The sequence below is a fragment of the Myxine glutinosa genome, chromosome 7 (genome assembly GCF_964187855.1).
Source record: "Myxine glutinosa chromosome 7, kmMyxGlut1.1, whole genome shotgun sequence".
Taxonomy (NCBI): Eukaryota; Metazoa; Chordata; class Myxini; order Myxiniformes; family Myxinidae; genus Myxine; species Myxine glutinosa.
The window spans coordinates 186387730-186407223 of NC_136267.1; the positions used below are offsets into that span (position 1 = coordinate 186387730).

At 38.2% G+C, this 19494-nt stretch overlaps 1 protein-coding gene across 1 annotated transcript in view; it reads right to left on the minus strand.

Annotated features, from left to right (window-relative positions):
- The window catches only part of LOC137431901 (uncharacterized), a 351683-nt gene that overhangs the window by 40805 nt on the left and 291384 nt on the right, over nucleotides 1-19494 (minus strand). The window contains exon 28 of the mRNA XM_068123735.2: nucleotides 13292-13372. Coding sequence (XP_067979836.2) covers nucleotides 13292-13372 — 81 coding nt within the window. The remainder of the gene's footprint in view (nucleotides 1-13291; nucleotides 13373-19494) is intronic.

Genomic DNA, 19494 nt, shown 5'->3' on the forward strand with positions numbered 1-19494 from the left:
ACAGCTACATAAAACCTATAATTCCCAGCTACATAAAACCAGTAATTCACAGCTACATAAAACCAGTAATTCACAGCTACTTAAAACCTATAATTCCCAGCTCCATAAAACCAGTAATTCACAGCTACATAAAACCAATAATTCCCAGCTACATAAAACCAATAATTCACAGCTACATAAAACCTATAATTCCCAGCTACATAAATCCTATAATTCCCAGCTACATAAAACCAATAATTCACAGCTACATAAAACCTATAATTCCCAGCTACATAAAACCAGTAATTCACAGCGACATAAAACCTATAATTCCCAGCTACATAAAACCAGTAATTCCCAGCTACATAAAACCAATAATTCACAGCTACATAAAACCAATAATTCCCAGCTACATAAAACCTATAATTCCCATCTACATAAAACCAGTAATTCCCAGCTACATAAAACCAATAATTCACAGCTACATAAAACCAATAATTCCCAGCTACATAAAACCTATAATTCCCAGCTACATAAAACCAGTAATTCCCAGCTACATAAAACCAGTAATTCACAGCTACATAAAACCTATAATTCCCAGCTACATAAAACCTATAATTCCCAGCTACATAAAACCAATAATTCACAGCTACATAAAACCAATAATTCACAGCTACATAAAACCAGTAATTCACAGCTACATAAAACCTATAATTCCCAGCTACATAAAACCAATAATTCCCAGCTACATAAAACCTATAATTCACAGCTACATAAAACCAGTAATTCACAGCTACATAAAACCAATAATTCCCAGCTACATAAAACCAATAATTCCCAGCTACATAAAACCAGTAATTCCCAGCTACATAAAACCAGTAATTCACAGCTACATAAAACCAATAATTCCCAGCTACATAAAACCAGTAATTCACAGCTACATAAAACCTATAATTCCCAGCTACATAAAACCTATAATTCCCAGCTACATAAAACCAGTAATTCCCAGCTACATAAAATCAATAATTCACAGCTACATAAAACCAAGAATTCACAGCTACATAAAACCTATAATTCCCAGTTACATAAAACCTATAATTCCCAGCTACATAAAACCAGTAATTCCCAGCTACATAAAACCAATAATTCACAGCTACATAAAACCAATAATTCCCAGCTACATAAAACCTATAATTCCCAGTGACATAAAACCTATAATTCCCAGCTACATAAAACCAGTAATTCCCAGCTACATAAAATCAATAATTCCCAGCTACATAAAACCAATAATTCACAGCTACATAAAACCTATAATTCCCAGCTACATAAAACCTATAATTCCCAGCTACATAAAACCAGTAATTCCCAGCTACATAAAACCAATAATTCCCAGCTACATAAAACCTATAATTCCCAGCTACATAAAACCAGTACTTCCCAGCTACATAAAACCAGTAATTCACAGCTACATAAAACCTATAATTCCCAGCTACATAAAACCTATAATTCCCAGCTACATAAAACCAATAATTCACAGCTACATAAAACCAATAATTCACAGCTACATAAAACCAATAATTCCCAGCTACATAAAACCAGTAATTCACAGCTACATAAAACCTATAATTCCCAGCTACATAAAACCAGTAATTCACAGCTACATAAAACCAATAATTCCCAGCTACATAAAACCTATAATTCCCAGCTACATAAAACCAGTAATTCCCAGCTACATAAAACCAATAATTCCCAGCTACATAAAACCTATAATTCCCATCGACATAAAACCTATAATTCCCAGCTACATAAAACCAGTAATTCCCAGCTACATAAAACCAATAATTCCCAGCTACATAAAACCTATAATTCCCAGCTAAATAAAACCAGTAATTCCCAGCTACATAAAACCAGTAATTCACAGCTACATAAAACCTATAATTCCCAGCTACATAAAACCAATAATTCCCAGCTACATAAAACCAGTAATTCCCAGCTACATAAAACCAGTAATTCACAGCTACATAAAACCAATAATTCCCAGCTACATAAAACCAGTAATTCACAGCTACATAAAACCTATAATTCCCAGCTACATAAAACCTATAATTCCCAGCTACATAAAACCAGTAATTCCCAGCTACATAAAACCAATAATTCACAGCTACATAAAACCAATAATTCCCAGCTACATAAAACCTATAATTCCCAGCTACATAAAACCAATAATTCACAGCTACATAAAACCAATAATTCACAGCTACATAAAACCAATAATTCACAGCTACATAAAACCAATAATTCACAGCTGCATAAAACCAATAATTCCCAGCTACATAAAACCTATAATTCCCAGCTACATAAAACCTATAATTCCCAGCTACATAAAACCTATAATTCCCAGCTACATAAAACCAATAATTCACAGCTACATAAAACCAGTAATTCACAGCTACATAAAACCTATAAGTCCCAGCTACATAAAACCAGTAATTCCCAGCTACATAAAACCAATAATTCCCAGCTACATAAAACCTATAATTCCCAGCTACATAAAACCAGTAATTCCCAGCTACATAAAACCAGTAATTCACAGCTACATAAAACCAATAATTCCCAGCTACATAAAACCTATAATTCCCAGCTACATAAAACCAATAATTCACAGCTACATAAAACCAATAATTCACAGCTACATAAAACCAATAATTCCCAGCTACATAAAACCAGTAATTCACAGCTACATAAAACCTATAATTCCCAGCTACATAAAACCAGTAATTCCCAGCTACATAAACCAATAATTCCCAGCTACATAAAACCTGTAATTCCCATCTACATAAATCCAGTAATTCCCAGCTACATAAAACCAGTAATTCACAGCTACATAAAACCTATAATTCCCAGCTACATAAAACCTATAATTCCCAGCTACATAAAACCAATAATTCACAGCTACATAAAACCAATAATTCACAGCTACATAAAACCTATAATTCCCAGCTACATAAAACCAGTAATTCACAGCGACATAAAACCTATAATTCCCAGCTACATAAAACCAGTAATTCACAGCTACATAAAACCTATAATTCCCAGCTACATAAAACCAGTAATTCACAGCTACATAAAACCTATAATTCCCAGCTACATAAAACCAGTAATTCACAGCTACATAAAACCAATAATTCCCAGCTACATAAAACCTATAATTCCCAGCTACATAAAACCAGTAATTCCCAGCTACATAACACCAATAATTCCCAGCTACATAAAACCTATAATTCCCAGATACATAAAACCAGTAATTCACAGCTACATAAAACCAGTAATTCACAGCTACATAAGACCTATAATTCCCAGCTACATAAAACCAGTAATTCACAGCGACATAAAACCTATAATTCCCAGCTACATAAAACCAGTAATTCACAGCTACATAAAACCAGTAATTCACAGCTACATAAAACCTATAATTCCCAGCTACATAAAACCAGTAATTCACAGCTACATAAAACCAATAATTCCCAGCTACATAAAACCTATAATTCCCAGCTACATAAAACCAGTAATTCCCAGCTACATAACACCAATAATTCCCAGCTACATAAAACCTATAATTCCCAGCTACATAAAACCAGTAATTCACAGCTACATAAAACCAGTAATTCACAGCTACATAAGACCTATAATTCCCAGCTACATAAAACCAGTAATTCACAGCGACATAAAACCTATAATTCCCAGCTACATAAAACCAGTAATTCACAGCTACATAAAACCAGTAATTCACAGCTACATAAAACCTATAATTCCCAGCTACATAAAACCAGTAATTCACAGCTACATAAAACCAATAATTCCCAGCTACATAAAACCTATAATTCCCAGCTACATAAAACCAGTAATTCCCAGCTACATAACACCAATAATTCCCAGCTACATAAAACCTATAATTCCCAGCTACATAAAACCAGTAATTCACAGCTACATAAAACCAGTAATTCACAGCTACATAAAACCTATAATTCCCAGCTACATAAAACCAGTAATTCACAGCGACATAAAACCTATAATTCCCAGCTACATAAAACCAGTAATTCACAGCTACATAAAACCAGTAATTCACAGCAACATAAAACCAATAATTCACAGCTACATAAAACCAGTAATTCACAGCTACATAAAACCAGTAATTCACAGCTACATAAAACCTATAATTCCCAGCTACATGAAACCAGTAATTCACAGCTACATAAAACCAGTAATTCACAGCTACATAAAACCAATAATTCACAGCTACATAAAACCTATAATTCCCAGCTACATAAAACCAGTAATTCACAGCTACATAAAACCAGTAATTCACAGCTACATAAAACCTATAATTCCCAGCTACATAAAACCAGTAATTCACAGCTACATAAAACCTATAATTCCCAGCTACATAAAACCAGTAATTCACAGCTACATAAAACCAATAATTCCCAGCTACATAAAACCAATAATTCACAGCTACATAAAACCTATAATTCCCAGCTACATAAAACCAATAATTCACAGCTACATAAACCTATAATTCCCAGCTACATAAAACCAGTAATTCACAGCGACATAAAACCTATAATTCCCAGATACATAAAACCAGTAATTCCCAGCTACATAAAACCAATAATTCACAGCTACATAAAACCAATAATTCCCAGCTACATAAAACCTATAATTCCCAGCTACATAAAACCAGTAATTCCCAGCTACATAAAACCAATAATTCACAGCTACATAAAACCAATAATTCCCAGCTACATAAAACCTATAATTCCCAGCTACATAAAACCAGTAATTCCCAGCTACATAAAACCAGTAATTCACAGTTACATAAAACCTATAATTCCCAGCTACATAAAACCTATAATTCCCAGCTACATAAAACCAATAATTCACAGCTACATAAAACCAATAATTCACAGCTACATAAAACCAGTAATTCACAGCTACATAAAACCTATAATTCCCAGCTACATAAAACCAATAATTCCCAGCTACATAAAACCTATAATTCACAGCTACATAAAACCAGTAATTCACAGCTACATAAAACCAATAATTCCCAGCTACATAAAACCAATAATTCCCAGCTACATAAAACCAGTAATTCCCAGCTACATAAAACCAGTAATTCACAGCTACATAAAACCAATAATTCCCAGCTACATAAAACCAGTAATTCACAGCTACATAAAACCTATAATTCCCAGCTACATAAAACCTATAATTCCCAGCTACATAAAACCAGTAATTCCCAGCTACATAAAATCAATAATTCACAGCTACATAAAACCAATAATTCACAGCTACATAAAACCTATAATTCCCAGTTACATAAAACCTATAATTCCCAGCTACATAAAACCAGTAATTCCCAGCTACATAAAACCAATAATTCACAGCTACATAAAACCAATAATTCCCAGCTACATAAAACCTATAATTCCCAGTTACATAAAACCTATAATTCCCAGCTACATAAAACCAGTAATTCCCAGCTACATAAAATCAATAATTCCCAGCTACATAAAACCAATAATTCACAGCTACATAAAACCTATAATTCCCAGCTACATAAAACCTATAATTCCCAGCTACATAAAACCAGTAATTCCCAGCTACATAAAACCAATAATTCCCAGCTACATAAAACCTATAATTCCCAGCTACATAAAACCAGTACTTCCCAGCTACATAAAACCAGTAATTCACAGCTACATAAAACCTATAATTCCCAGCTACATAAAACCTATAATTCCCAGCTACATAAAACCAATAATTCACAGCTACATAAAACCAATAATTCACAGCTACATAAAACCAATAATTCCCAGCTACATAAAACCAGTAATTCACAGCTACATAAAACCTATAATTCCCAGCTACATAAAACCAGTAATTCACAGCTACATAAAACCAATAATTCCCAGCTACATAAAACCTATAATTCCCAGCTACATAAAACCAGTAATTCCCAGCTACATAAAACCAATAATTCCCAGCTACATAAAACCTATAATTCCCAGCTACATAAAACCTATAATTCCCAGCTACATAAAACCAGTAATTCCCAGCTACATAAAACCAATAATTCCCAGCTACATAAAACCTATAATTCCCAGCTAAATAAAACCAGTAATTCCCAGCTACATAAAACCAGTAATTCACAGCTACATAAAACCTATAATTCCCAGCTACATAAAACCAATAATTCCCAGCTACATAAAACCAGTAATTCCCAGCTACAAAAAACCAGTAATTCACAGCTACATAAAACCAATAATTCCCAGCTACATAAAACCAGTAATTCACAGCTACATAAAACCTATAATTCCCAGCTACATAAAACCTATAATTCCCAGCTACATAAAACCAGTAATTCCCAGCTACATAAAACCAATAATTCACAGCTACATAAAACCAATAATTCCCAGCTACATAAAACCTATAATTCCCAGCTACATAAAACCAATAATTCACAGCTACATAAAACCAATAATTCACAGCTACATAAAACCAATAATTCACAGCTACATAAAACCAATAATTCACAGCTACATAAAACCAATAATTCCCAGCTACATAAAACCTATAATTCCCAGCTACATAAAACCTATAATTCCCAGCTACATAAAACCTATAATTCCCAGCTACATAAAACCAATAATTCACAGCTACATAAAACCAATAATTCACAGCTACATAAAACCAGTAATTCACAGCTACATAAAACCTATAAGTCCCAGCTACATAAAACCAGTAATTCCCAGCTACATAAAACCAATAATTCCCAGCTACATAAAACCTATAATTCCCAGCTACATAAAACCAGTAATTCCCAGCTACATAAAACCAGTAATTCACAGCTACATAAAACCTATAATTCCCAGCTACATAAAACCTATAATTCCCAGCTACATAAAACCAATAATTCACAGCTACATAAAACCAATAATTCACAGCTACATAAAACCAATAATTCCCAGCTACATAAAACCAGTAATTCACAGCTACATAAAACCTATAATTCCCAGCTACATAAAAACCAGTAATTCCCAGCTACATAAAACCTATAATTCCCAGCTACATAAAACCAGTAATTCCCAGCTACATAAAACCAGTAATTCACAGCTACATAAAACCTATAATTCCCAGCTACATAAAACCTATAATTCCCAGCTACATAAAACCAATAATTCACAGCTACATAAAACCAATAATTCACAGCTACATAAAACCTATAATTCCCAGCTACATAAAACCAGTAATTCACAGCGACATAAAACCTATAATTCCCAGCTACATAAAACTAGTAATTCACAGCTACATAAAACCAGTAATTCACAGCTACATAAAACCTATCATTCCCAGCTACATAAAACCAGTAATTCACAGCTACATAAAACCAATAATTCCCAGCTACATAAAACCTATAATTCCCAGCTACATAAAACCAATAATTCCCAGCTACATAACACCAATAATTCCCAGCTACATAAAACCTATAATTCCCAGCTACATAAAACCAGTAATTCACAGCTACATAAAACCAGTAATTCACAGCTACATAAAACCTATAATTCCCAGCTACATAAAACCAGTAATTCACAGCGACATAAAACCTATAATTCCCAGCTACATAAAACCAGTAATTCACAGCTACATAAAACCTATAATTCCCAGCTACATAAAACCAGTAATTCACAGCTACATAAAACCAATAATTCCCAGCTACATAAAACCTATAATTCCCAGCTACATAAAACCAGTAATTCCCAGCTACATAACACCAATAATTCCCAGCTACATAAAACCTATAATTCCCAGCTACATAAAACCAGTAATTCACAGCTACATAAAACCAGTAATTCACAGCTACATAAAACCTATAATTCCCAGCTACATAAAACCAGTAATTCACAGCGACATAAAACCTATAATTCCTAGCTACATAAAACCAGTAATTCACAGCTACATAAAACCAGTAATTCACAGCTACATAAAACCAATAATTCACAGCTACATAAAACCAGTAATTCACAGCTACATAAAACCAGTAATTCACAGCTACATAAAACCTATAATTCCCAGCTACATGAAACCAGTAATTCACAGCTACATAAAACCAGTAATTCACAGCTACATAAAACCAATAATTCACAGCTACATAAAACCAGTAATTCACAGCTACATAAAACCTATAATTCCCAGCTACATAAAACCAGTAATTCACAGCTACATAAAACCAGTAATTCACAGCTACATAAAACCAATAATTCACAGCTACATAAAACCAGTAATTCACAGCTACATATAACCAGTAATTCACAGCTACATAAAACCAATAATTCACAGCTACATAAAACCAGTAATTCACAGCGACATAAAACCTATAATTCCCAGCTACATAAAACCAGTAATTCCCAGCTACATAAAACCAGTAATTCACAGCTACATAAAACCAATAATTCACAGCTACATAAAACCAATAATTCCCAGCTACATAAAACCAATAATTCCCAGCTACATAAAACCAGTAATTCACAGCGCCAAAAACCTATAATTCCCAGCAACATAAAACCAGTAATTCACAGCTACATAAAACCAGTAATTCACAGCTACATAAAACCAATAATTCACAGCGACATAAAACCTATAATTCCCAGCTACATAAAACCAGTAATTCACAGCTACATAAAACCAGTAATTCCCAGCTACATAAAACCAGTAATTCCCAGCTACATAAAACCAGTAATTCACAGCTACATAAAACCAATAATTCACAGCTACATAAAACCAATAATTCCCAGCTACATAAAACCAGTAATTCACAGCTACATAAAACCAGTAATTCCCAGCTACATAAAACCAGTAATTCACAGCTACATAAAACCAATAATTCACAGCTACATAGAACCAATAATTCCCAGCTACATAAAACCAATAATTCCCAGCTACATAAAACCAGTAATTCACAGTGACAAAAACCTATAATTCCCAGCTACATAAAACCAGTAATTCACAGCCACATAAAACCAGTAATTCACAGCTACATAAAACCAATAATTCACAGCGACATAAAACCTATAATTCCCAGCTACATAAAACCAGTAATTCCCAGCTACATAAAACCAGTAATTCCCAGCTACATAAAACCAGTAATTCACAGCTACATAAAACCAATAATTCACAGCTACATAAAACCAATAATTCCCAGCTACATAAAACCAATAATTCACAGCTACATAAAACCAATAATTCCCAGCTACATAAAACCAATAATTCACAGCGACATAAAACCAATAATTCACAGCTACATAAAACCAATAATTCCCAGCTACATAAAAGCAATAATTCCCAGCTACATAAAACCAATAATTCACAGCGACATAAAACCAATAATTCATAGCGACATAAAACCAATAATTCCCAGCTACATAAAACCAATAATTCACAGCGACATAAAACCAATAATTCCCAGCTACATAAAACCAATAATTCCCAGCTACATAAAACCAATAATTCACAGCTACATAAAACCAATAATTCCCAGCTACATAAAACCAATAATTCCCAGCTACATAAAACCAGTAATTCACAGCGACATAAAACCAGTAATTCCCAGCTCCATAAAACCAATAATTCACAGCTACATAAAACCAATAATTCCCAGCTACATAAAACCAATAATTCCCAGCTACATAAAACCAATAATTCCCAGCGACATAAAACCAATAATTCACAGCTACATAAAACCAATAATTCCCAGCTGCATAAAACCAATAATTCACAGCTACATAAAACCAATAATTCCCAGCTACATAAAACCAATAATTCCCAGCTACATAAAACCAATAATTCCCAGCTACATAAAACCAATAATTCACAGCTACATAAAACCAATAATTCACAGCTACATAAAACCAATAATTCACAGCTACATAAAACCAGTAATTCACAGCTACACCCCAAAAACCATTAACTCGAATTTTATTTCCAGATTTTTCATTTTTTCCCACAATAAAAGATTACATTCCACATTCCAGCACCATTTTTGAGGAAATTAATTACGCATCTATAACTGCACAAATCTACATGTAAAAACATAAAAAGTCACTCCATTTTATTCACAAAACAACACAAGGCTGATAATCAATTTAATTAAATAAGACATCTTTCATAAATACATTTTAAAAGAGTCCCTTGCTGTTGCTGAATAATGTTGAGATTAACTGATCAAGTACGAATCAACTCAGGTATGCTTTGGGTGAAAAGCTTTTGTTTAGTTTCAGGCTAAAAATATATGAAAAAAAAAAAAAGCTGAAACATTCAGATTGCAATCACTGTGCGGATACTAGGAATGACTGATTTATCCAAGACCAGCAGCAGCACCAAAGAATTCCAATGTCGTTCTGTGATATTCATGGATGTTACATATGGCAATAAAACGATGTGTATCTGTATCTGTACCTGTACCAGGCGTTGCCCGGTGATGTCTAATCCTGATGGCATTTTGAAGAAATGAATTTGCTTTATTTTAATTTTATGTAGGTGCCGTAAACACCTGCCGACACACACTCAATAAGGAAAATTTATATTAAATATGATAATATATTATATTACACACACACACACACACACACACACACACACACACACACACACACACACACACACACACACACACACATCGGGGATAATTTAATAATACCTTTCATATCGCTACAATGGCTTAGGCACTAGAAAGAGTTTTTTTAAAATCACAAAATAATCGGTTTTATATACATATATATAAATATACAGACTTGGCATTTAATATGGAATAATTTTTTTTCTTGACTTGGGTTTACTTTCTTAACTCAGCATATCAATCTGATGAGTTTCTTTTACACTTTGGTGATTTATTTGTTAAAAGAACCATGTCACTGATTGTCTGTCGCAGCAAGAAGTCAACAACAGGATTATATCACAGGTGGCGTGGCAAAATGTACGGACAGGTGCATTTGATGATTGGCTTCACAGTCGGGTATACAAGGGTTGTTGCGTTCTGTATTAGTGGAAACAACTGCTGCACGTCTCCAAAAGTTATCGCCGCTTCCTCAGGAGATGGTCCGTCAACTCGACAATGCTGTTTGTCACGGAGTGGTGGCTTTATGAAATTACGGCATGAAACAGTGTGCTATTGCTCGGCAGTATGGCATCACTCAAGGTCAGATGTCAAATATCCTGAAACGAAATGCTCAGAGCGGTGTCCCTACTCCAATACCGAGGCCAGGACATTCCCGCAGAACCACAAGGAGGGATGATCGCCAGCTGCACCGGTTAGTCCGCAATGGCCGTACCAAGTCAGCTAATCGGCTTAGGGCTGAGTGGCAGCAACTGACAAATGTGCCTGTATCCAAAAGGCTAGTCAACCAACGACTGGTTCAAGCAGGCTATTGTGCCAGGCGTCCCCTGAGAAAGCCACGCCTGACCAGACAACACAGCCAGCGCCGATTGCAGTGGGCCAGACAGCACCGTCAATGGCAGCCAGGACACTGGAATCACGTGATCTTCAGTGACGAGTCTAGATTTCTGGTCTATCGTCAAGATGGCCGCGTCCGAGTGCGCAGACAAGTGCATGAAGCCGACAACAAAGATTGTATAGTGCCAAGAGTCCAAGCTGGAGGTGGTGGGGTGACCGTTTGGGCTGCTTTTCATGCAGGGGGCAAAACTGACCTGGTTGTTCTGAATGGAAACCTGAACCAGTTCAAGTACAGGGCCATTCTGGAAGAAACATTGCTTCCATTTGCTCGTGCAGCCTTTCGAGGAAACTTTGTCTTCCGAGATGACAATGCACGGCCTCATCGTGCTCGCATGATCCAACACTTTCTTGCTGACCGTGGTGTAGAGCATATGGAGTGGCCTGCCATGTCCCCGGATATGAATCCGATAGAGAACTTGTGGGCAGAATTAACGCGACAAATCGACCACTTGGACCAGCAGCCGACCTCTGTGCGTAAATTGCAGCAGGCTATTGTCACTGCATGGCAAGCGATTCCTGTCCAAACCTTGGCAAATCTCATGAACAGCATGCCTCAACGTGTACGTGCTCTCCTGAATGCTCGTGGGGGTTACACGAAGTACTGAACTGTAATTTTACTGTCCGTAATCCCAGTCGTAATTTAACTTTTGTTTTTGTTAAAAAATTTTTTGGCTAATGTGCAAAATAAAGAGATACTTCTGGAAAACGTACAGAAGTTTAACACAGTACCGTGCATGAATTGAGTTCGATATCAGTTTCCATCACTTTCAAGGATCAATTTATTTGTTTCAAAATGTCAAATGTGGTTTTTGCTTCTTTGAAAGGTCACATTAACAAAATCGAGAATAATTTCAACATAATTCCAATGAACTTTTGGTTCTAAGACATCTTGAAAAGTAAGTTCACCCCCACAAAAAAAAAATTCCATATTAAATGCCAAGTCTGTATATATATATAATCGGGAGATTAAATCAGACACGGACGTAGCTTCAGGACGTCGATCTTTAATTCTCGCCAAGCTTTCGACCAACAAAGGTCTTCTTCTTAGTCGTCCCCAAGTTCAGCGGAAGATGGCATAGAGAGTTCAAGAACATTCATCAAGTTGAATGTCTGAAGATTGAGTTCTTCAGAACTGAAGATCTGAAGATTGAGAAGATGAACACATTCATCAAGAACTTCCACTATTCCACTATTTATTTATTTCCACTATTTATTTGTATATATTTGCCTAAAACACTCCCAGGCACTCACTGATAAACCTCTGAAAGTTTGACAAAGATCCGTTCAGCCATCTCTGAGGAAAATGGCAACACACAGGCATACAGGCACACAGACAAACACACAGACAGACAAACAGACAAACACACAGACAGACAAACACACAGACAAACACACAAACAAACACACAGACAGACAAACACACAGACAGACAAACACACAGACAGACAAACACACAGACACACAGACAAACACACAGACAGACAAACACACAGACAAACACACAAACAAACACACAAACAAACACACAGACAGACAAACACACAGACATACAGACACACAGACAAACACACAGACACACAGACAGACATACAGACATACAGACAGACACACAGACAAACCCACAGACAGACAGACACAGACACACAGACAGACAGACAAACACACAGACATACAAACAAGCTCTCTTCTAGTATAGACATGTTTACCACCATCATATGGGAATCATTGGTCGTGCTCACGTACTAGAAAGCCTTGCTGTCCTCTTTCGCCATAGCTCCCCTTTTCCCCTTTTCTTCCTCGCTCTCCAGGAAAACCACGATCTCCCTGGGGAAGACACATGAGATTGGGAAGACCATTTTACTATTTATTGTATTTACATTTTAAGAGCTTTATTTAAATACTATTTACCTTTTACGTATTTTACACATTGGGAAGACCACACTTAAACAACCACTTCAAATAAAATTTAAATCGAGTGTACATACACATTCATGACTAATCAGTAAATCTAAGGTCTAACATAGAAGTTGGAAAATTAAATAATATAAATTGTTGTTGTTTAAAAGAAAAAAAAGAACTTTACAATTACTTTCAAAAGTCAACTGCTCGCACTACACGGTCATTGTACAAATGATTTCTCCTTTATAGAGCGAGCGAGTCAGTTTGCCAAATATTCCATCAAATGTCTATCTCACTTTAAATGGACAAAATCACTATAATGGAAATCTGACTGGTTTATCATAACCTGACTGGATTGAAATTGGATTGAAAGTCAAAAATATTACAAGAAATTTTATTACCCCCACCACCAAAGGTGGATGGAGGTTATGTTTTCACCCCTGTCTGTTTGTCTGTTTGTGAACAAAATATCTCAAAAAGTTGTGGACGGATTCGGAGGAAATTTGGAAGAGATGTAGCGTACGTGTGTGACAAGGACGAAATTATTACATTTTGGTGAAGATCGGGATTCGGATCCGACTACTAGAATTATTCAAGTGATTCTTCACCATTGGGAGATGGGGCCAAAAACGATACATTGCGAGATATCTCAAAAAGTTATGGATGGATTTGAACTCAACTTGGTGGACAGGTTTGGCGTGTGACAAGGACAAATATATTCGATTCTGGAGAAGATCTGAATATGGATTCGGATATGAGAATTATTTAATTTTTGACGAAATTCTGATTCTTCACCATTGAGTGATATGGCCAACCCGGCGGTGGTATGGTCTCTATTGAGTGCCGTTGTAGTTTAATGAAGATTTATTAAGGTTGATATGGATTTTTTTATTCCAGATATCAAAAGTACTCTCCACTGACAGTACTGAGAGATTCTCTCCACTGAGATTGATTCTCTACTGAGATTGATGACAGGAGATACAACTCAGGTTGAGATTCACTTTCCTTCTTTGATCATCATCACTCTCCACTGAGATTGATGACAATTAAATTGGATTTCAAGGTATTCCCCTGATGCACTTGCCCTGTTAATGTGCTCGTGCCTTCAAACTATGTTTTTGGGTTTGGGTACGAAGCCATTTAAGGAGATCTGTTTAGACATTTAGAGGCCTGAGTGTATTTAAAATGGGAAATTAGCAATCGTGTTATTAAAACTAAGTTTCCTTCTTTGATCATCAAAGGCACCCATACTTTCCTTCTTTGATCATCAAACAATATCTCTCTACTCTCAAGAGTGAACTCTCAGACATGTCCCCATCTTCCAAATCCTGATGGCGTCTGGTCAACTCTGTATCTGGTGTTTGTTCCCCCTCCATCCCCTCCCTTACCTCAAATGGCTACACAGCCGATTCCGCACGGGAAAAAGTTGAATGCCTCAACTCTGTGTTTGCCTCAAAATCTTGTGTCCCAAACCCATCTCTCTCTGCACCCACCGTACCCAGTCGCTCCTGGACTCTGTGTCCTTCTCTCCTGACAAGGTGGAGAAGTTTCTGTCAATGCCCGACTCTGATTCTGCAACTGAAACCAGTCGGCATCAGCCCACGGGACCAAAAATCCTGCTCTGCTGCTCTATCTCACCCTCTGTTCTTTTCAACCTCTCTTTTGCTTCAGGGCATCTGCCAGCATCTTGGAAATCAGCCAACATTACCGCTTTACACAAAAAATGTGCAAAAACAGATCCTTGCAACTACAGACCAATCAGCCTGTTCCCAATTATCAGCAAAGTCATGGAATTCCATCATTGCTTCGGATATGAAATCCTTCCTCTTCTCCAATGGCTTGTTCTCTGATCATCAATTTGGTTTCAGACCAGGTCACTCTACTCTGGACATGTTGCTTCTGCTGTCTCAACAATGGATGGAGGTCCTCAATGCCAAACAGGAAATCACAGCTGTCTCCCTTGACATATCACGTGCCTTCGATACGGTCTGGCACCCTGCTCTGCTCACCAAACTCTCCTCCTATGGTGTCGATGGAAATCTACACGCATGGCTTGCAGACTTCCTCTCTGGTCGTAGTCAACATGCGGCCCTGAATGGATTTCTCTCATCTCCCCTTCCTGTTCTGGCTGGAGTTCACCAAGGTAGTGTTCTGGGCCCTGTGCTATTTCTGGTCTTCACCAATGATCTCTCTGACTCTCTTGAAAATCCTCTCTCTCTCTTTGCTGATGACTCCACTCTCTGCCGCTCCATTCCTCATCCCTCAGATCGGCAGTCTGCAGCCTCCTCACTCTCTGCAGACCTGGACAAAATCACAGACTGGGCAAACAAGTGGAACATGTCTTTCAATCCTGACAAATCTCACACTCTTACGATGTCTCTCCGAAAAGACCGACTGGACAACCCTCCCATCCACTTTCTGAATAATCCTCTCCAAGAAGTTCTGTCACTCATGGTCTTGGATCTCACAGTCTGCCATGATCTTTCCTGGGAAAACCACATTTCCAAGCTGGCCTCCAAAGCCAGTCGCCGACTGGGCATCCTCCGTCGTGCAAAGCCCTTCCTTGGCACACCTGAGCTCCTAACCACATACAAGGCTTTCATCTGCAGCTCAATGGAATACTGCTCTCCCCTCTGGGCTGGTGCTCCTGCCTCACATCGACCGTGGCCTCACGCTGTTGAAACCAAAGCTTTCAGAATCATTGGAATCTCCCACGATGAAACTAACTCCAAGGGCCTTTCACTCACTCACCGCAGGCAGGTTGGTGGTCTTTCTGTCTTCTACCGACTCCTCTCCGGCCTAGCCCTCCCAGCCCTGTCTGTGATCTGCCCCCCAAATACTTCTGCAGGTCGCACAAGATATGCCAGCAACCCTCTAATGGTTAAACTGCCAAAATCAAGACTCTCTGCTCACCTTCACTCTTTCATTCCTCTTTTCTCCCACCTTTGGAACAAACTCCCTCACTACCTTCAATCCCATTCCTCCCTCCAGGTCTTTAAAACAGCTGTTCACCACCATCTTGCTAACGGAACACACCGCCATCCAAAAACTTGATCTTTTCTACCCCCGTTAATTCACCCCAGATCCAGTTTTCTGAAATACCGACTTCTTTCCTGGAAGTCCCAGCTGTGTCCATGTGTTTTTTTTTTTACCTCTCCCACCCCCATGCCCCTTCCCACGCCTCCTCCCCCCAAGCCCTCTCCCGATGTCCCTGCTCTCAAATGTTGTACTTGTGTGTTTCTCCCTCTCTCCCCATCTTGTCTCCCACTACCTTTATTTGGTCTTGTGTCCGTTTGTTTTTTTGTCATTAATGTTAGCTCTTACATGAGCCTCGTTCTTGTATACAAAAAAGAAAAAAAAAAGGCACCCATATTGGTCATCACAGGCACCCATACTTTCCTTCTTTGATCAAAGGCACCCACACTTTCATTCTTTGATCATCAAAGGCACCCTTACTTTCCTTCTTTGATCATCATAGGCACCCATACTTTCATTCTTTGATCATCAAAGGCACCCTTACTTTCCTTCTTTGATCATCAAAGGCACCCTTACTTTCCTTCTTTGATCATCAAAGGCACCCTTACTTTCCTTCTTTGATCATCAAAGGCACCCTTAATTTCCTTCTTTGATCATCACAGGCACCCATACTTTCATTCTTTGATCATCAAAGGCACCCTTACTTTCCTTCTTTGATCATCTGAGGCTCCAAAGGCTCCATTATCCAGTAATGCCCAACTTTCCATCCAATCTCTCCTGGCCCCGCTCTGCCTCTCCTGGCTCTTCTGGTCACTTTCTTGCCAAAGCCTATATTTCTCTCATATTATAAGAGAGAAACATCAATGATGCAGACTATATGTGCTCACAAAGGCCAACTGGCAGAGATTGCAATCTGTTCTCTCATGAAAGGACTTGGCTACCATTTCCACAGCAAATGATGTTGATCCCATCTGGGAATAATTTCATAAAAGTTTATATCCGGATTATCCCATCCTGTCTGTCCTTTTTTCCCCATCCTCTCGACAGAGGAACACTGAATTCACTGGAACACGGAATTCCGTGGTGAAGCAGTTTCAGTGAAGCAGCTTGCATTCTCAGTTTGGAAAGCTAACCTTTCTAAGGGGTAAGTTCCATTCATTCTGTAAGGCCCCAAACAAGTGTATGTCCATCCTGAGACGAGCCTGAAAACATAATCTTGCAAATCTCGAGGCCGAACTCTCCAACCAGTCTCCTTTCTCCAAATCAGTGACAGGTCTGTTTCTGGTGTTTGCTCTTCCTCCCGTCCTTCACCTGAAATTGCAGTATTGCAGACTCTGCCAGAGATAAGGCAGAATGTCTAAACTCTGTCTTTGTCTCCAAATCTCATGTATCCAACCCATCCCGCTTTGTCCGCATATTACCCCAATATATACCCACTGCCTACTGAACTCCGTGTCCTCACTTGAAAATATGAGGAAGTTGTATCTGGACTTGACCCTGCTTAACTAGCGAAGGGCCCACATGGCATCATTGACTTGTTGTCACTCATGACTTGACATTGACTTGTCACTCATGTCACTCATCATGCTCCGTCTGATGTTTCGGCTCTCCCTATTTCTGCCTAATCGATCTGTCCATCTATTTTTCCGCATCCCCTCTCTGTAAGCAAGTTAGCAAACATCACTCCCATCCACAAGAAGGATACAAAAACAGACCCTGCCAACTATAGGCCAGTGAGTTTGCTACAAATTATAAGCAGGCATGGAATCCATCATCGCTTCCGATGCTGTCATTCCTTTTTTTAAACAATGTTATCTTTGACCATCAGTTTGGATTCCATGCCAGTTACGCAACTCTGTACATGCTTCTGCTTCTCTCTTAGGAATGGTTTGAGGCTATCAACCTCAAAAAAAAGGTTAGGAACATCTCCCTGGACATATCTTAGGCTTTCAACATTCTGCCATTCTGGCATCCTATTTTGCTTTCCAAGCTATATGCTTGTGGCATAGAAGGCCACCTTCAATCCTCGAATTCTGACTTTCACCATTCATGCAGTCAATGTGTGCCATCAACAGAACCCTCTCCCAATGAAGGTTGGGAGAGGGTTCTGGTTCTCAAGAATGAAGGAGTGTCGGCCTGAAAAGCTTGCCGCAGAGTGGGAATCCTCTGTCAATCATTCTTTGGAAAAATCAGAAGTATTCATGGTCTCCAAGGCCTTTATCCACAACTCAATGGAGTAATACTCTCTGTTATGGGCTCCAGCATGACATCTGTCTTCACTGCATTCTGTACAATATAAAGCTCTTTAAAATGATGTGAATCGACCATCATGAGGCAGAAGCAGAAGTCGTGCTGATTTTATGTCAAAGGCAGCTCAGTGGTCTCTGTTGTCTAATGTCTATTTTCAAACATTGCTCCTTCCGCTTTCTCAGTCCTCCGATCCTCCCTATCATCTATGTATGGGATGTATGCGTTCTTCCAGTCACTCCCTCTTGGATAAACTTTTAAAATACATGTTGACTGAACACATGAATTCTTTGATTCCGCTTCTTCCATCTATGAAGCACCTTCCAGGGACTGCTCTGTCTCACTCTTCCCTTTAGGCCTTCAAACACGCAGCGCATCACCATCTCGTGTCATACCCGCTCCCTCCATCCTGATCCATGATCTATAATACCCCTGTTGATCCTTCCAGCCTGGTGTTGCCTTAACGGTTAAGGTGGCTGGCTTGAGATCTTAGGGTCCTGAGTTTGAGCCCCTGTCATTGTAATAACACCAGGTGCGTTGACTTGGCCTTGTTGACCTCTTGCTTTTGCTTTTATTTCCTCTTCGTTTTCTTCTCTCTCCCCCACCCTGTTTCCTCTGTTTCATTTCTTTCTCTAAGTTAGAGAAGAGAGTAAGAGAGTGAGAGCGAGAGAGCGCCCACCGATTTGTTGTGAACGACCTTCATGTGGTGGCCCAAGCTGGTCTTCACCTGATTGTTCCTCACTGCGGTTGTGTTTTTACCTTTGGGAATGTTTAAAGAAACCAAAGTGGTGTTCTTTCAGTGGGACAGCATGCGAACGTTGTGG